At 38.6% G+C, this 16,754-nt stretch overlaps 1 protein-coding gene across 2 annotated transcripts; it reads right to left on the reverse strand.

Moving 5' to 3' along the window:
• Positions 1-774: 774 nt before the first annotated feature.
• On the reverse strand, positions 775-7,403 carry LOC124387663. 2 transcript variants are annotated; one of them, XM_046852157.1, is made up of 6 exons: positions 5,186-7,403; positions 4,852-5,071; positions 2,611-2,810; positions 2,212-2,477; positions 2,012-2,118; positions 775-1,536 (listed from the first exon to the last, which is right to left on the reverse strand). In XM_046852157.1, exons 1-4 carry the CDS (start codon positions 5,881-5,883, stop codon positions 2,420-2,422), a joined length of 1,176 nt encoding a protein of 391 aa, XP_046708113.1. In that variant the 5' UTR covers positions 5,884-7,403; the 3' UTR covers positions 775-1,536; positions 2,012-2,118; positions 2,212-2,419. The 2 variants fall into 2 exon arrangements, with proteins under 2 accessions (XP_046708113.1, XP_046708112.1); XM_046852156.1 differs by lacking the exon at positions 4,852-5,071.
• Positions 7,404-16,754: the final 9,351 nt, after the last annotated feature.

Below are 16,754 nucleotides of genomic sequence, written 5' to 3' on the forward strand. Positions count from 1 at the left end.
CAAGTAAAGTTACAGGTCTAAAAATCTATTTAAGTGAAAGTAAAATGTAGCTCATTTCAAATTTACTCGAAGTAAAATGTTTTTACCAGCAGGGGGCGATAGACTCTAGTGTGGTTCAAACTAGATGTTTTTAACTGAAGGTAAACTACAGTCTGTGACTTAATCTAATGCGAGTGCTGCTTATTTCACAGAAAAAATGATCATTTATGATATTGAGAGAAATCCCAAATGCCGATTCAGAATTCAGACGCATTGAACAACTCCGGTGTTTTCCGCAACGACAAATCCAAACACTCTGATTGGACCGCAAACAAAAGTGTGTGATTGTTAATGCAGTAATGATAAAATCTAACAGCAACAGATTTACTGCTAAATATAACACTTTTTATGAATCGTGGCACTCGTGATAGAGTTTGCTGCATTGTGACAGTTTTGCTTCAAGTCACTAAAATTTTCCAACATTTGCAAGGTGATGCAACAGTTACTGTATGTAAAATAAAGCTATATGTTTTATTAACTGACCTCAACATGCATGTGCAGGTTCTGATGTTGAGTTTTTATGAGCTGGCTGTTCAGTCGCCTCGAGCAAACACAGCTCACACTGCATAATAAAGCAGCTGCCTTTGCATTTCAAGTCAAAGTGGTCATGTAATATAATAACAGGGGTTTGTTTCATAAGAATCTGACGACTGGATCTGCATCACTGGCGTCAGCCTCCATCTTTTATTCTTGTGAGTTTGTTCGTTTTCTGCCCATCAATTAATCAGTGCAGGATTTTTTTTTTCCACTTTGCATTCTTTTTATTTGTTTTTTTTACTCAGTAACAGATACGATTTAAAATGTACAACACCTTAAACAAAACATACTAAAGTAAAAGGACAGATTGTACAGGAACAGGAGTAAATGTAATTCGTTACTTTCCACATCTGGATAAATGTCACAGTTACAACATTGTTTTATGATCAACACTTTTCAGGTGGAATACAAAAATAATCTTTAAGTATGATTAATAATTACAGTAAACTCAGTTGTTCACCATTTTTAAATCCCAGCACCACCAAGCTGCCACTGCTGGGCCCTTGAGCAGGGCCCTTAACCTTCAACTGCTCAGTTGTAAGTTACTCAGGATAATACTAAATGTAAAATGACTTTTGATTTTAAATAATTTATATTAGTCATTTAAAAACCAAAATCAAGTCACAATCCTTTAAGGTAAAAGAGATGCTTAGCTTTCAGTCAAATCTGCATAAATAAATATCTATTTATCTCCATGGATAAGTTCTGATTTCATTCGGCTTTTGTTTTATTTCTTCTTCGCGTCTTTTATCGCATTCATTATTTCGTTATACTCCACTGTAGATGTGTCCAGATACAAATCTTTCTGCACCCAGTTGATCAGTCGGATGGTTTGGTCCTGGTTAATCAGATCCCATTTGCTGTACTTTTTCACCATATCCTTAAATCCTCTCTTGTAGTAGGCGTTCCTGTCCACCGCTCCAAGTCCAGAGTCGCAGTTCCTGAACTGATGAGTGATACCTGCCGGGTAAGCAGAACAGGAATCATTTTGATTGTGAGTAGAGTAAAGGGTTTACTAGTTTGTAGCTCAAAATAAATACAAATGTATGTTTTGGCAACTACACTTTATAAGTGAAAGTATTGGGTCATATACTGATCTTTCCCTAAACCACAAAGAACAATTGTATCTGACGTCTTTTGGTGCAGGAGCATGAAATTTTCCTTCACGTGAATTAGGAGGTCCAAACCAGATCCAGCATGACAATGCTCCTGGCAGCAAAGCTAGTTCCATGAAGATCTGCTTTCAGTGGGTTTGAGTAGAAGATCTCCTGCTATAGAGCTCGATTGCTATTATCACCTTTGGAATGATTGTGAATGCTGTCTGCACCCCAGGCCTCCTCACCTTCTCACCTACATCAGTACCTGACTTTACAAACAGCCTTGGGGACTCCAAAATCTAGTAGAACAACTTCCCCTTGGATATTATAACACATACCAAGATCATTCCTGATGTGGTCTGAGCACTGAGGATGGGCCATCATAAAGGAGATCTTCAGTGCTTTTTCTGTGTCTCCACTTAAAAAAGTGCTGGTCAGGAAATGTCTGAGGAGCATCCAAATGAAAAAAGCATCAATCAGTACTAGTGAATGAAATAAAAGTTAATAGTGCTGCAAATGAAAGGTGTTGAGATGAGACCTGCATGCTCTGGACTCAGCACTGTTCCTGCTGCTCAGAGCACGATGGTGGTCGAAGTACAGCGTGTTCATGCAAAGCTGCATGGTTTCATTCGGGTCCTGTTTCATTTTCATCATTAGGTAGAAAGCATCTTTGTTTCTTGTGTCTGGTGAAGAAGAAATCTCTGGGTTTGTTTCGATGAGGTGAAAGACTGCAGCCCATGTGCTTTTCAAGGAATGTGCTGCACCTCCACCACTCTTGCTGTGGGCTTCTTCATGTCTAAAAGGCTTCACAGGGTGACATACAAGGTGATTGTTTAGTATCGTCATTGTATCACTAGATCTGGTGTATGTTCTGACCAGCACATATAAAAAAAGATCCCTGAGGTGAACAATTATAAACATGAAGGAAAATAATTACCACTTGTGGTCTCCAACTTTTCCAAGTTTGTACTCATCAATAATTTGTTTGGGTGTCTTGTCTTTAGTGTAGTTAGTGTACTGCTCTATATCACATTCTCTCACTCCAGTTTGGATTTGAAACTTATTTGAACTGTTTGTCATGTTGAACATGTTCTGGATCTTCACAGCATCTGCATACTCGCGTGGTCTTGATAGGATCTGTAATAAAAAAAATCAAGATCTCTCATCAGATATCTACATGGTGCTTATACAGATCAGAGTTTATCAAATGCGGTCTGTGCATTCAGGATATTTCAGTTTTTCCAAATTACAGTGAAGTTTGAATCAAGAAGAAATTAACTGACAGACTAATAATCATTCAAACACAGTAAACACACTGGCCAATCAAAATGTAATTGTTTATGAACAGTTCCACTGGATTGATTAGGCAAACAACTGAAAGACCGTAATCTTTCTTCTCAAGGACGTAATAACAATCACAAGTGGACTGATATGACTGAATTGTACTGCAATAAAACAGTCATTTCCCAAATGACTTCTCCCTCTGGTTAATGGCAATTACATTGCAGCTCCCCCACATCCTCTTCATCCACATCGAATGCTTGACCACTCCCACATTATCATAATACCCCAATTTTAACCTGGCTGAAAGCTTGCTCACATTGCTTCATCCATTATACCAGACCCGTGTAATGAATCCAGTGGCATTTTCCTCGCTGCACCACCAGACTGACCCGTCACATGAATATTAAACAGTTCTGGTTCAAGGGACACGTCCTGTTTTTAGCATTCTTAACCTGTGCTCACGCTAAAGCTGATGCAAAATATTGTGTTTGTTTCCCTTCGCACTACCATGTTATTGGAATGACCAGGCATGTTGGGCAGTGTTTGGAGAGGGACTTAACCCCACACTACATGGAAGAGATGACATGCAATGACCAAAACACCTCTCTGTCCTAATACATTACTACAACCCGACAATCCTTTATTAAACCAGTGCCAACGCAGTACAAAGTCTGATGTCCATTGTACCTGTCCATGTCCTCAAGGAATACCGTCACATAATCAAGTTCTCTAATGACACAAACGTGGTGGCAAGAATCAGCAAGAACAACAAGTCGGCATACAGAAAGGAGCTGAAACAGTAAGCAAACTGGTATGAGCCAACAACCTGTCTCTGAACAAGAACAGCTACAATGCACAATCACGTCCATCGTTTGGGAAATCGGGCCATGCCACCATCTTCTTCATGCCTGTATACAAACAAAGGAAGGAAGCTTCGGTTCAGAGGGAGGTCATCATCACACAGGACCTGTCTGGGTCCTGTCACATCAACACCCTGGTGAAGAAGCCCAGCAGTGTCTGTACCATATGAGACGCTTAAGGGACTTTAAACTACCCTCTCAGGTGCCAAAGACTTCCTACACTTGCACCATTAAAGGCGTCCTGACGGGTAGCATCACCTCCCTGGCATCCCTCCTGACCTGCAGGACATCTACAGCACGCCGTGCCGGACCAGGGCAAAGAAGATTGTGAAACCCCAGCCCGCCTGCCTCGACTACATCCCTGTAGATCTGACCTCAGTAGTGACAGAACTGCTCTCCTGAGAACGCCATTACTCATCATCTTCACACAACGATGAGCCACCACAGAAAAGGGAAATATGCAAAAATACTGTTTATAGACTACAGTTCAGCGTTCAACACCATAATTCCCGCCACACTCACCGGAAACCAGAAAAGGTAGCTATAGTTTGTGAATGGAAACTTGCCATTCAAGATATACAGGTGAATGACAGGTGTCTCGTCCAATGATCGGTAAGTTTCCATTCACAAACCATACCTACCTTTTCCGGTTTTTCTGACTTTGCATTTGTTATTTTGTTTTCGGATTTGTTAATGTTTTCTAATTTGTTAATTTGTTTTTGCATTTGTTATTTTGTTTTGTTAGAAAGGACAGAAGATTTGTCAAACTTGCTCAGCAGGAAGGTTTGATGGCAATATGAGGCTTTCTTCAATCTCTGGTTATGGTGCCACTGTTGACCCCCAGGAAGTATGGGTGGGGACAGGAACTTGGGTCCCAGTCAAATAATTAACTAGGTTATAAGCTCTCATTTATATCTAATGCTTAAACAAAATCCCTACTGTCACACAACATTTTACAGATGACTGAACAGAACTGATTTGTAAGTGTGAACCAATGTCTTGCAAGTAAACCTATATGGCATACTCTTGCTTACCTCTTCACTGACTTTCCTACGGAGCTCCTGGGCTTTTTGTAGCACAACATGACCTGGGCCATTAGTTGTTGCTTGGATGACAGCATGAAAAAGACAGTTTTGTTTTGAGGACTTTGCAGTCTCTCGTGATCCATCAGGATGTATATTATCATTGTTGCTACTTAGTTGAATGTCTTCGGACTTGATGATGTTTTTCAGTATATTAAACATTCCTTCAATTCTGTACCATGCATTGAATTAAAGGAAAGCATTTATATGATCAACAAATTATATCTACAACAACATCAAAAACTAATCGATATAAAATCAGAAAAAAAATGTTTCTTAGGCTCACCCTGGAGAAGTCAGAGATGTTTTCGTGAGCCTGAGGTTGATAGTACCAGCTGTTGGGTCTGTTCCTTTGTAAGTCTCCTCTGTGAGAAGTTTTCCTTGATCATCTACTACTGTTATACAGATTCCTTTTCCTTTTAGTAAATTACTCTTAGTGAGAACATGAACGTCTAAAGCTGTGGCAGGGTTTTGCTTATCAATTAAGTTGTTAGCATAGCAACTGAGCTCATTTAGTTGTTTCTTAGACAAAGGCTTTTCCTTACATTTAGAGGCTGATTTCAGATCATAATGATGCTGCTGATTTACAAAGAAACTTTGAGTTTCATGTCTTCCCAGCATATTACCAACTACATTTCCAGTAACTGAGTTTAGTTTGTGAGTAAAGGTTTTTGTTAACATGGACGTGGCAAACCCAGAAAAACTATCCACCATGGACTGGGAAAGAACATCTGAAACTAAGTCAATGAGTTCATCTTTAAGACGGTTCACATCTTCCAGTTTGTCCCGTCCATCATTGTCATATGTCCTAAGTAATGGATCCTCCTTCATGGACTTCAGAAATGTAGGAACAAAATTACAGTCAATGGTCTGTTTAGTAGGAATGGAGGAAAACAGTTTAGAAATAGTTTTGGACTTGCTTGCAGTAGTGAGAAGCTTCTTGATGCATGTATAAGGTTCATGTGCAACAATCTCTGCTCCCATGTCCCACACAGTGGACAGAACATGAATGTTCTTTTGGATTTGGTTACAGTTTGATAAAGTCCATTGATACCATGTTTTGTTTTCTGATCAACATAGTCTCTAAACTGCTTCTCTAAGTTTTTGCTTATCTTATATCCATTTTTCTTTTCCAAGGCAGCCTTTGGGATTCCCGAACTAATGAAATCTGAGAGTACACAGACAAACTGTTTATTCTGGTTCAGTGCTGTACAGATAGATTTTTTGAAAGTAAGGTGAAATCCTTGTTTGAAAGTCTTTTGAACTGTTGCATCAACATTGTTTAAAGCAGTGTTTACACCCTTAATAGCTAATTCCTGAACAGCATATGCACATGCTTGTTTTAAGTTTGATTTGACCATCTTTGCCGTAATGTCCTTTGGGCAAAATGTCGATACAAACTTGACTGTTGTACCAGAGGACAAGATTTTTCCTGATTGGATGGCACTCGATGCAATGGTTTTTAGTGATTTAGTGCCATTTAAGATATTATTTGCTGCATTTTTCACAGAAGAGAATGATCTTTTGAAAACACTGAAGCCCCCACAGACCAAAGACATTCCTAAACTGATTGCTTTAGATATTGCCCATGATGCCCAATCAAATGTGCCATTAATCATACCCATGACTCCACTGATCATGTCAGACACACCTTCAGAAATCAAACCAAGACCAAATGAGGACAGGGAACCAGCTGACAGGGCGCATACCAAAACTCCTGCTACAACCTGAGCCAAACCCAGAAAACAACAAATCAGAGCATCAAATGAGAACTGGGGCTTTTTCTTCACTTCAAACACAAGTGCAAGGCCATAATTACGAAAGACATTAAGTTCACTGGAAGACACAAAATCCTCCTCAGTTGATAAGCTGTAAAGAGTCAAATCTACAGTTTTGAAATCTCCTTTGTCTGATTTAAGCAGGTCACATATTTTTGTGATGTTTTGCTTCCATGAGTTTAATATGTTCATCCTTGCCTGCATTTGTAAATGGAAGTTACAGCTGCCACTGTGGTGTGGATCAAAATCTCGAGTAACAGACAAAGCAGAGAAGTATAGTGTATTGATAATTTCTGATACGTAAACATCTATGGCTTTCTCTGCCTGCTCTAGTAAGGAACGGGCCTCATTTTTGTAGCCCTCCTTGGCCAGGTTAATGGTGATGTAGGCCTGGTTGTACAGTGCAGCAGCTCTGTAGTAGGTGTCTGAATCAGAGGCTTTTTCCCAGTACCCTTTTGCTCCATAGTCATTCTTGTTTTTGTTTAGAAAGTGCAAGGCAGTTCTTCCTAAAGCCACCTGAACATGATCATAAAAGTTTTCACTCTGACCTTGTAAAAGTTTGTTGCTTGTATCCTGCAAGTGCTGGAGGAGGTTTTTGTTTAATTTATTGAGGTCATTCTCAATGTTAATCTGCTCTGTGTGAAGTATCAGCCACATACCCCATGATTCCTTCAAAGCATTCAATGCTGGGTGATAGTCCATCTTATTGTTAAAGGACTCAAAGTAACGAGGACATCTTTTACTTTCACTTCAAAGAGATCAGTCTTCTCTTCTGTACTATAATGCTGGTCAAAGGCACAAAGAAACTGACAAAATGTGGAGAACAGCTTTTCCTTCATTTCAATTTCAGCTAGTTTCTCCTTCTCCATGTCTTTTATTCGATTAACCTCATACTCTTCTCGGAGTTCCCTCATGGCTTCAATTGAATGGCCTCTGTAGGCCATGGCTAGACGATCCTGGTTCAGGATTAACTGGACCATTCCTGGTGTTCCTTTTCGACCTGTTCGTCCAAAGACCTGTTTGTCGACTCTTCGGTTTTCGGGGAAGTACGTGAGTAACACAAACAGACCACCACAGCGATCAACCTCCTCTGTAACCTTAATGTCTGTTCCACGTCCTCCAAGGTTAGTGGTAATGATGATCTGTCCCTTGTTGAACTTCTGGTTCTCAATGTTGTGGCTCTCGCTCATTGTGTACATTGTAACTGAATGTTTGGTTTCTGCTGTTTTTTCTTTGAGATCATTTGCTGTGTTGACGTCCTCACACACAACTAACACCACCTGTCCTCTGTCAGACACTTTGGACATGGTGACACAAAGAGTTTGGATCCATTGTTCAGTACCTCCCCTCACCTGGACTGCAGGAAGCTCAGTAACCTTTTGACGCTGATGAGCCGGTATGATGTAGCTCTCTGTTTTGTAATGTCTTGCCAGGAATCCCTTGTCTGCATCCCCACCCAGGGTTCCAGAAACACCAAATATTCCTTTTCCACTCAGATATCTTTTAAAGAAATATGAATTTGACATGTAGTTTGTCACGTTTGATAATGGTGATAAAGTTAACTGATGCTTCATCTCCAGAAACTGTTGTAGTCCATCACCCCATCGTTTTCTTTTCTCCAACATTCCACTGGCCTGAAAGTCCACTGGAATTATCCCATGGTACATGTGTTGTTCATCCTCTCTAACATCTACTCCCTGAGCACTAAGAGATCTCTCAATCATGTACTCTCTGCCTTTGGTCATCTGAATGGCCTTCAGTGCATTTTCAACAAACAGTGGCAGCTGATTTTCCAGGTATTTCTCTAAAAAAGAAGGAATTACAAGTGTATCTTTTTCCATCTTTAAACTGCATTGTTTAGAATATTTAATCTTGGATTTGATCTGGCTAATGGTGGCTTCAACAAGCAAATCCTCAGGCATGATCTCACAAGTTTTTCCATTTTGGAGTAGCAGCATGTTGATGTTTTGGTCAGTTTTTGCCTTTTGATCTCCAAACTGAACGGCTTTTCCAGTTTCTGACTGATAGATATAACAGTTAAATGCCACCTTGTCCTCCATCCCCATCTCAAGAACACTCAGCAGGTCATACTGTTGTTCTATTCCAGTTTTGGCCATGATGGTCTTTAATGCTTCATTTTCAATAGTTCTGTTCTCGGCTTCTCCTTCAGCATTAATAGAAACCTTCAAATTTTCAAAATCTTCCTTGGAGTAAAATCCTAACTCAATACCTGGCAACAGAATTTCTAATGGTGAAAATCCATCACTTTGTTCTGCACCAATCATTGCTATCAAAGCAGCCATGTGAAAATTCTGGATTCTTGTTGTCCACATGGTCTCTCCAGTTTCTTCTATCTCAACTGGTCGACATGAAGATATCATAGCCCAGATGCCTGCAAGAACCTGCTCTAAATGCTGAAGGCCACTGCACTCATGGGACAGAAATGTTATTTGAACTCCATTATCCAAGGTCATGTAGTCAACCTCATCCACAAGGACCATCTCAAACCTTCTGTCTCCTCGAGTAGTTTTCTTCTCAAACTCTTGTTTCAGTGTATCTGCTGCAAAAGTCCCAACAGTGCTGTAAATGATTTGTTGTTTGTACGCTTCCTGAGTCATTTCATCTTGTTTTTCAGATGAGACATCATTCATCATTGGAGGAACGGCAGATGATGTTATACCAAACATCTTGTACAGTTCGCTCCATTCTTCTAAATCACGACGGGCAAGAACCGGGGAGCTGGTGACAATGTCCACCTTTACACCACGAATAGCATGGATTGTAGCAAGCATGGCTAAGATACAAGATTTCCCTTCACCTGTCCCAATCTCAAGCAGGCAACCTGTATTGCTTCTGGATTTTGGAAGCAGGAAGACGACCAAGGATGCAAGTTGAGTTAATCTTGGAAGATAACCTTCAATGACACTTTGTGTTGGACCTTTGTGAATAGTGACAGTAGAACATCGTTTTACTGCAACTGACATTCCCACTAGGACACGTTTGAGAACTTCTCTGTCAGGGTTGTTGAAGTCCAGTTCTATAATCATTTTCTTTATATCCTGAATTTGGTTTTCACTGAGATCAGCTGTTCTGTATTCTGGAAGCTCCATTTCCAGATCCTGAAGAACATCAGTTAGTATTGTCAGGACGTTCTCAGGGTAGTTTGCATTGCACATTTCACTAATAATAGTATCTGCATTTTTCTGTCTCTCTCCACCAACATGGTGTTTTATCCATCTCAGGGGATCATGTGACTGTAATGCACGAAAGATATTTCCATACTCCAGCTTGTAGGTCTGTGCAATGTGAAGGATTGACTGCACTTGTTCTTCGTCTTTATCAGAAATGGAACGCAGGAAACCTGTTATTTCTGACAGCTTCCATGTCTTGTTGAATGTGATCTGACACAGAATTTCTTTACTCTGTGTAGACAGTTGCATATCAGTTTGAAGAACGCTCTGTAAAAGATTGAAGGCCAGTGATGGATGATCATCTTGCAGAAGTTCAAGCAGATCCAGGAGGAAGTCTCGTTCATGTTTATGTGTGAGGACGTCCTCATTCTCCTCCAAAACTAAACGCATCACAGCCTCAAGTACTGTCAGTCTATCATGTAGAGGCAGAGTCTCATAACCAACTGCATCATCAAAAGAAAACACACAGCTACTGGACAGGTTGTGTTTCTTACAGAACTTCACCATCAACTCATTTTGCAGAGTTTTCATTCTGTCTGCTAAAGTCTCCTCTGAATCTTCATCCTCAACAATTTCATACTCCAGCAACAGTTCTGTGAATTTCCTCTCGATTTCAGGAACCTGGAAACAAATGATGCAATAATTAAGTAACTTGTAACATTTGAAATAAAAGAGAAGGGAATGAACTCAATACCTCGTCTCTTTCAATGTCAGTGTTTACTGCCTGCTGCATGATGTGAGTTTGGTGATGGGTCTCATGGCCTCTCAGCCTCTGGTTCTGCTTCAGTGTCTCTGTGGCTTGTGAAAGTTTCTTAGCAGCGAGTTCACTTTCCCTTTGAATCTGTTCCTCAATTCTTCTTTCATGTTCACACTGGGCCTGACGCCGCTGCTCTTCATCTCTTCTGCGATTCTTTTCTTCTTCTCGTGCATCATCTTCATTTTTCTCTGGATGTAGTAAAATCATATTAAACATGCATCATGTGTTAACATTACTATACAAAGCTACTCAACAGCTTCTCTCATTATAATTGATATAATCTGATATACAGTGCTTGTCAAAAGTTTGGAAACACACAGCGTTTTAGGATTTCTGAGAGAAACATGCATGTTCTTTTGTTTCTATGCAACAAACTAGGTAATGTAATGGTATGAAGATGTCCCAGGTCATTTTTTTTAAATCCTCTCTTAGCATGAAGAACAGCTTTGCACACTCTCAGCATCCCTGATCCATTTCATCCCAGAGCAGTTCAGAAGATTTAGTTGCGGTGAGTGGACAGGTCGTTCCATGATAGATATCACTACAGACGTCTGTTTTCTCTCTAAATAACACTTACAGAACTCGGATGTTCGCTATGACACATTGTCTTTGTACGGTTCCAACGAGCCACAGTCGAGACGGAACTGCATGGTGTTGAAGTGTGGAATGGGAGCCATGTTGGTTCAGGATTCCTTTCACTTTCTGTAATCTTCCCTGCTCCAAAACAACCCAAAACCATTAAACTTCCACCTCCATGTGTGACTGTAAGGGTGTCTGAGCTCATCTTCTCTCCTGTTCTCCATCTTATATAAGTGTCTTCTTTTAGAGACAAATTGTCCCATTTGGGCTCCACAGAACTTTCATCCACCCATTCACTGTCCAATTGTTGTGTTTCTGCCTTTTACCATAAAAACTAATGGAACACGAATGTGCTATAAAAGATGGTGTTTCCACACTTGTTCACAAGTTCTGTAACCTTTGTAGTAAAGAAAGGACTTGCCATAATTTATGCAAATTGTGTTCTTTTCCTCGTAATTTACGTTGCAGTCCAGGTGTATGTAGCAGTGGTCCCCACTCTCTCGAATTGTGAAACAGGGATCATCTCTTGGATCGAATATGTACCACAAATCTGGATCTGTGCAGCACTCTTTGGTGAACACTTTCCATATTTTACTTTTAGGTAGATGGTTTGGCCGAGTTTGATTAAAAGTATCTGGTTTTGCGTTGATTTTTTGAAAGATTCCACATAAAACTGAAAATAAACAGAAACATTATTAGTCATTTATACCTTATAAGGTGTTACTGACTTTTAAATAACAAATTATAATAAATTAGTCAATTTTATCACTTATTCGCTCAATTGGATTTTCTGGAACTTCAGATCAGTTCAAAAATGCAGTAATAATTATTATATGTTTAATTAAGTTAAACATGTACCAAGCTGAGCCACTGACTGCGATTCTGTCTGCTCCGTAAATTAATAAACATTTTTACCCAGCGCTTTTTTTAAAGAAGAGCCTTTATTTGTCACATTTACACTACAGCACACTGAAATTCTTTCTTTGCATATCCCAGCTTGCTCGGAAGCTGGGGTCAGAGCGCAGGGTCAGCCATGATATGGGGCCCCTGGAGCACAGAGGTTAAGGGCCTTGCTCAAGGGCCCAAGAGTGGTAGCTTGATGATACCGGGACTTGAACACAGTCATGAAAATTAAGCGCTATTTTGATCCTTCAGTCAGTTTTGCTTTGCAAACATCAATAACAGCATGAACTCCTCAATACTGGGAAGTGACCATTGTATAAGTTTATAATCCACAGCTGGGTGTGAGGCCTTACACCATTTTAATGCTCTCCACTTCACCTTAGGCCTCAAGTTCTTCACCTCCACATTATGCATTAACATCCTCTAACACCTCACACCTAGCCTTGGATCACCTTAGTTATTATATATGAGAACACATAATGGGAAAGTGTGGAGCAGTGTAAAAGGTCTAAAAAGCAGTTCTCTAAAGGATGTAGTGATTGGGTAAATTATTACTGTATTGTATGTTGCAGAAAACGGCCATAGGTTCCGGATCTCAATACACACAGTCCAATCGTAGCCCGTGCGATTCTTAACAGTTATTTCTCCTCCAAGGAAGCCCATTCTGAAATGTGAGGTAACAGATATAAATCTGTCATTTTGTACAATTAGATTCATAATTTTTAATAAAATATTATTAAACTATTTTACAATGGTAACTTGTGGATGTAATATATTCACAGATTTTTCATGCTTCCTCATGGCATTAAGAGTAAAACTTGTAACATAATATATTATATAATAATTCAAATATATTACAATATTATATAATATATAATCTTTAATAACTCCATCTAAAGTTGTGAAATGTAAACAACACAATGTAATGATTTGTAAATCTTATCAATCCATATTCTGTTCATAATAAAAGCAAAAAAACTGAGTCTTTATACCATTCTAATTTAATGGTTGCAACACGTTTCAAAAAAGTTTGGAGAAGGCCATGTTTCCCTCTGTGTAGCATCTCTGTATAAATCTGGGAACTGAGCACACCCTTTGCTGACGTTTTGGGAGAGGAATGTTGTCTCATATGTGTCTGATACAGAATTCTAGCTGCTCAACAATTCTGGGTGTCCTTTGTTGTGTTTCTTGGTTCATGATGCACCAAATGTTTGTAAATGGTAAAAGGTCTAGAATGCAGGCAGTTCAGTTCAGGACCCACATTCTTCTACTATGAAGTCATGATATTGTAATAGATGCAATTTGCAGTAAGTATTGTCTTGCTCAAATATGCAAGACCTTCCCTGAAAGGTTTTGGATGGAAGCATTTATTGCTTTAAAACTTGCATATAACATTCAGCATTGATGTAGTCCTTCTAAATGTACAAGCTGCCCGCAGGCACTAATGCACCTCCATTCCATCAGAGATGCAGGATTTTTCTGATGATAACAAGCCAGATGGTCCCTCTCCTCTTTAGTACTGATGACTAAAGTGGTGTACATGATTTTTAAAAAGAAATAAAAATGTGTTTTCGTCTCACCACAGAACAGATTTCCACGTTGCCTCAGTACATTTAAAATAAGCTTTGGCCCAGAGAGGATGGTGGTGTTTCTGGATCATGTTCACACATACCTTCTTCTTTGCAGGATAGAGATTTAAACTGCATTTGTTAATGAGATGGAGAACTGTGTTCACAGGTGCTGGAGAACTCCTCCGTGCGGGCGGGGTGTTGAGGAGAGGCGAGGCTGGTGGCTCCCTGACAAGGTGTTACTGATCAGATGCAGTGATTTCTATTACAGAATCATGACTGTATTAAATGCAGTGGCCCCCGAGAGCCCAATGATCACTAACATTCAATATTGATTATCGTCCTTGTCGCTTATACACAGAGATTCTTTCAATTTTGGATGATATAATGTTCTGTAAATGAAGAGATATTCAACTGTTTTGTGATTTTACATTGAGGGACATGTTCCACAGTTTGTAGACAGTATTTTTACAGATTGGTGAAGCGCCACCCATCTTTACATCTGATAGACTCTACCTGTTTTAAAATACACTATTTTCACCCAATCATATTACTGACCTGCTGTCAAATAACCTCATTAGTTACTAAATGTTTCTCCAACTGTTTAATTTGAATAACAATTACTTTTTTTAAAATTTTGTTGCCTCGTTACAACTGTTGCAGCCATCAAATTCTAAATGACCGTGATTTTCCTTAAATGGTACATTTACTCAATTTCAACATTTGATATGCTTTTTATGTTCTTTTGTGAATTAAATATGGGTTTGAGATTTGCATTCTGTTTTTATTTACATTTTACACTGTTTACATTGTGTGTATGTATATATATATATATATTATCATGGTGGTTACCACCTGCGATCAACATATGTATTTATATATTAACATTTTACTTCATTTTATAATGAATTATTATATTCTTAATAATAAATGTAATTTTTTAAACATAAAACTCCATAAAAACAATTCCCTATAAGTGTTTTGGTCTAGTGGGGGATTACTGTGTGTGTGTATAGCTACCAAATTTATAGTTGCAAAAGGGGTTGCAAAACCAGCTGGTAATCAGTGCTGTGTTGTTATGTTCTTCTTTCAGGAGGCTTAGGAGCGCTCTATACCTTTAGCCATTATTAAATTGTTGTACAGCTGCATTCAGAGGTGCGTTGACTTGTTTAATACTTATTTTTTCCAATATATATGCACGTACATGTCAATGAATAAATCAATAAATATATTATATATCATTTTTACTTTTCTATTGAAATATCTGGCAACCCTTGAAGGTATGACCATACACATGGGTGTGTGTTAATAACCAGTATGTTGAGTTTAGGAATTAGCTTTCGTTTCTTTGACAAGCCAGCTAGTTCTTCATAGCTAAAAATAACTCGTACACACACACACACACACACACACACACACACACGACACTGAAACTAACTCTGAATTGCTAACATGCTAATTTTCCAGATATCAACACAATAATGATTTATTGTCATTGATGTAAGTTGGATTCATGTATTAACTGTTGACAGACATTTAATCTTCTCTTTCTTCTAAATTAAAACCTCTGATTTAGGATTTTCTGAGAAATGAAAGTAACAACTTTTTCAACACACACGTGTGTAATGTAAGGTAGAGGTTAAAAAAAAAAAAAAAAGCTACATATTTATCAAATAAATGCAGTTTATGAAACTCACCTTGTGTGTGTTCATGTGTGAAGCTGAATGTCAACGCTGGAACTAAAACCTGCTGTCGGATTGCAGTGACAGGAGGTAGGAGAGGGCAGGAGAGGGCAGGGCAAGGCAGGAGAGGGCAGGACAAGGCAGGAGAGGGCAGGAGAGGGCAGGAGAGGGCAGGAGAGGGCAGGGCAGGGCAGGGCAGGAGAGGTGAGCTCACTGTACATATGTGATTAACAGGCTTTTATTGTCTTAGGGTGGGGTGATGAGTTTACAAGGCTGGTGTTGTTTAAAAGCTACTGAAGAGCTCGTTGTATCCCATACAGAAATCCGATATATGACAATATATGACTATAAACATGTTCATGTTTGGATTACACAGATATTGAAATCTATGTCAGATACTTCTACATATATGCCACATATACACTACAGTACACATTTTTCTTATATATATATATATATATATATATATATATATATATATATATATATATATATATATATATATATATATATATATATGTTTTTTTTATATATAAAAAAACATACAGCATTATTAAAAAGAATGAACTGATATCATGATGTATTGCTTTAGTTCTTAAGCATCGTCATGGAATGAGTCAGTGATCATTTAAAAAAGAATTTTTCTAAGTAGATTGTGAGTATAATACGAGTGACTTGGCTGGAGTTTTGTATTACTTTTATACATATATAAAATATTGCGTTATAAATTCGGTTCATTCTTTTTGAATAACCCTCTCTCTCTCTCTCTCTCTCTCTCTCTCTCTCTCTCTATATATATATATATATATATATATGAAATGAAACATTATTATTCTCACTCGTGTATTTAGTTATTAAATCTCACACAGCATCGTGTTGTGAGTTTCTTCTCTACAGAATGAAAAGCTCCTTGAAATGTTCCACAAACTAAATCGGTGTATTTATCATCATGTTTATAAACGAGCTCCACTACCTGCTTTACTCTACACGCCACCGCAGAGAGACTTTTTAAACACACTTTGTTTTAAATATATTAAATATATAAATGGCATATAAAACCAGCAAATAATCACAGAATAAGGGTAATGTTTTATTTATTTTTAATTACAGAACAGAATTAACAACAAAATGAACAGTTTATTCAAAGTTATTTAAACTAGAAAATCCATTGGCAATCGAGCAAAAAGTGCATTCAGTCCTTTTTTTCTGGAGCGCTGCTATTTTGCTGTTTAATGACAAACACAATGAAGAGTCTGAATAATTTGATTCTCCTGCATTTACACTGAAGCATGTTCCAGATCTACATCCATCAGCAGAGAAGCCTGAGATAAGCACAAGACTGAAGACTCTCTGTGAGTTTCTCAGGGTTGAATCGTCCCATGAGAAATTCACCATTA

The sequence above is a fragment of the Silurus meridionalis genome, chromosome 6 (assembly GCF_014805685.1).
Source record: "Silurus meridionalis isolate SWU-2019-XX chromosome 6, ASM1480568v1, whole genome shotgun sequence".
Taxonomy (NCBI): domain Eukaryota; kingdom Metazoa; phylum Chordata; class Actinopteri; order Siluriformes; family Siluridae; genus Silurus; species Silurus meridionalis.

Bases quoted from the DNA above. Each gene is read 5' to 3' on its own strand.
- LOC124387663 (XM_046852156.1), bottom strand. From the start codon at position 7,379: ATGGACTATCACCCAGCATTGAATGCTTTGAAGGAATCATGGGGTATG.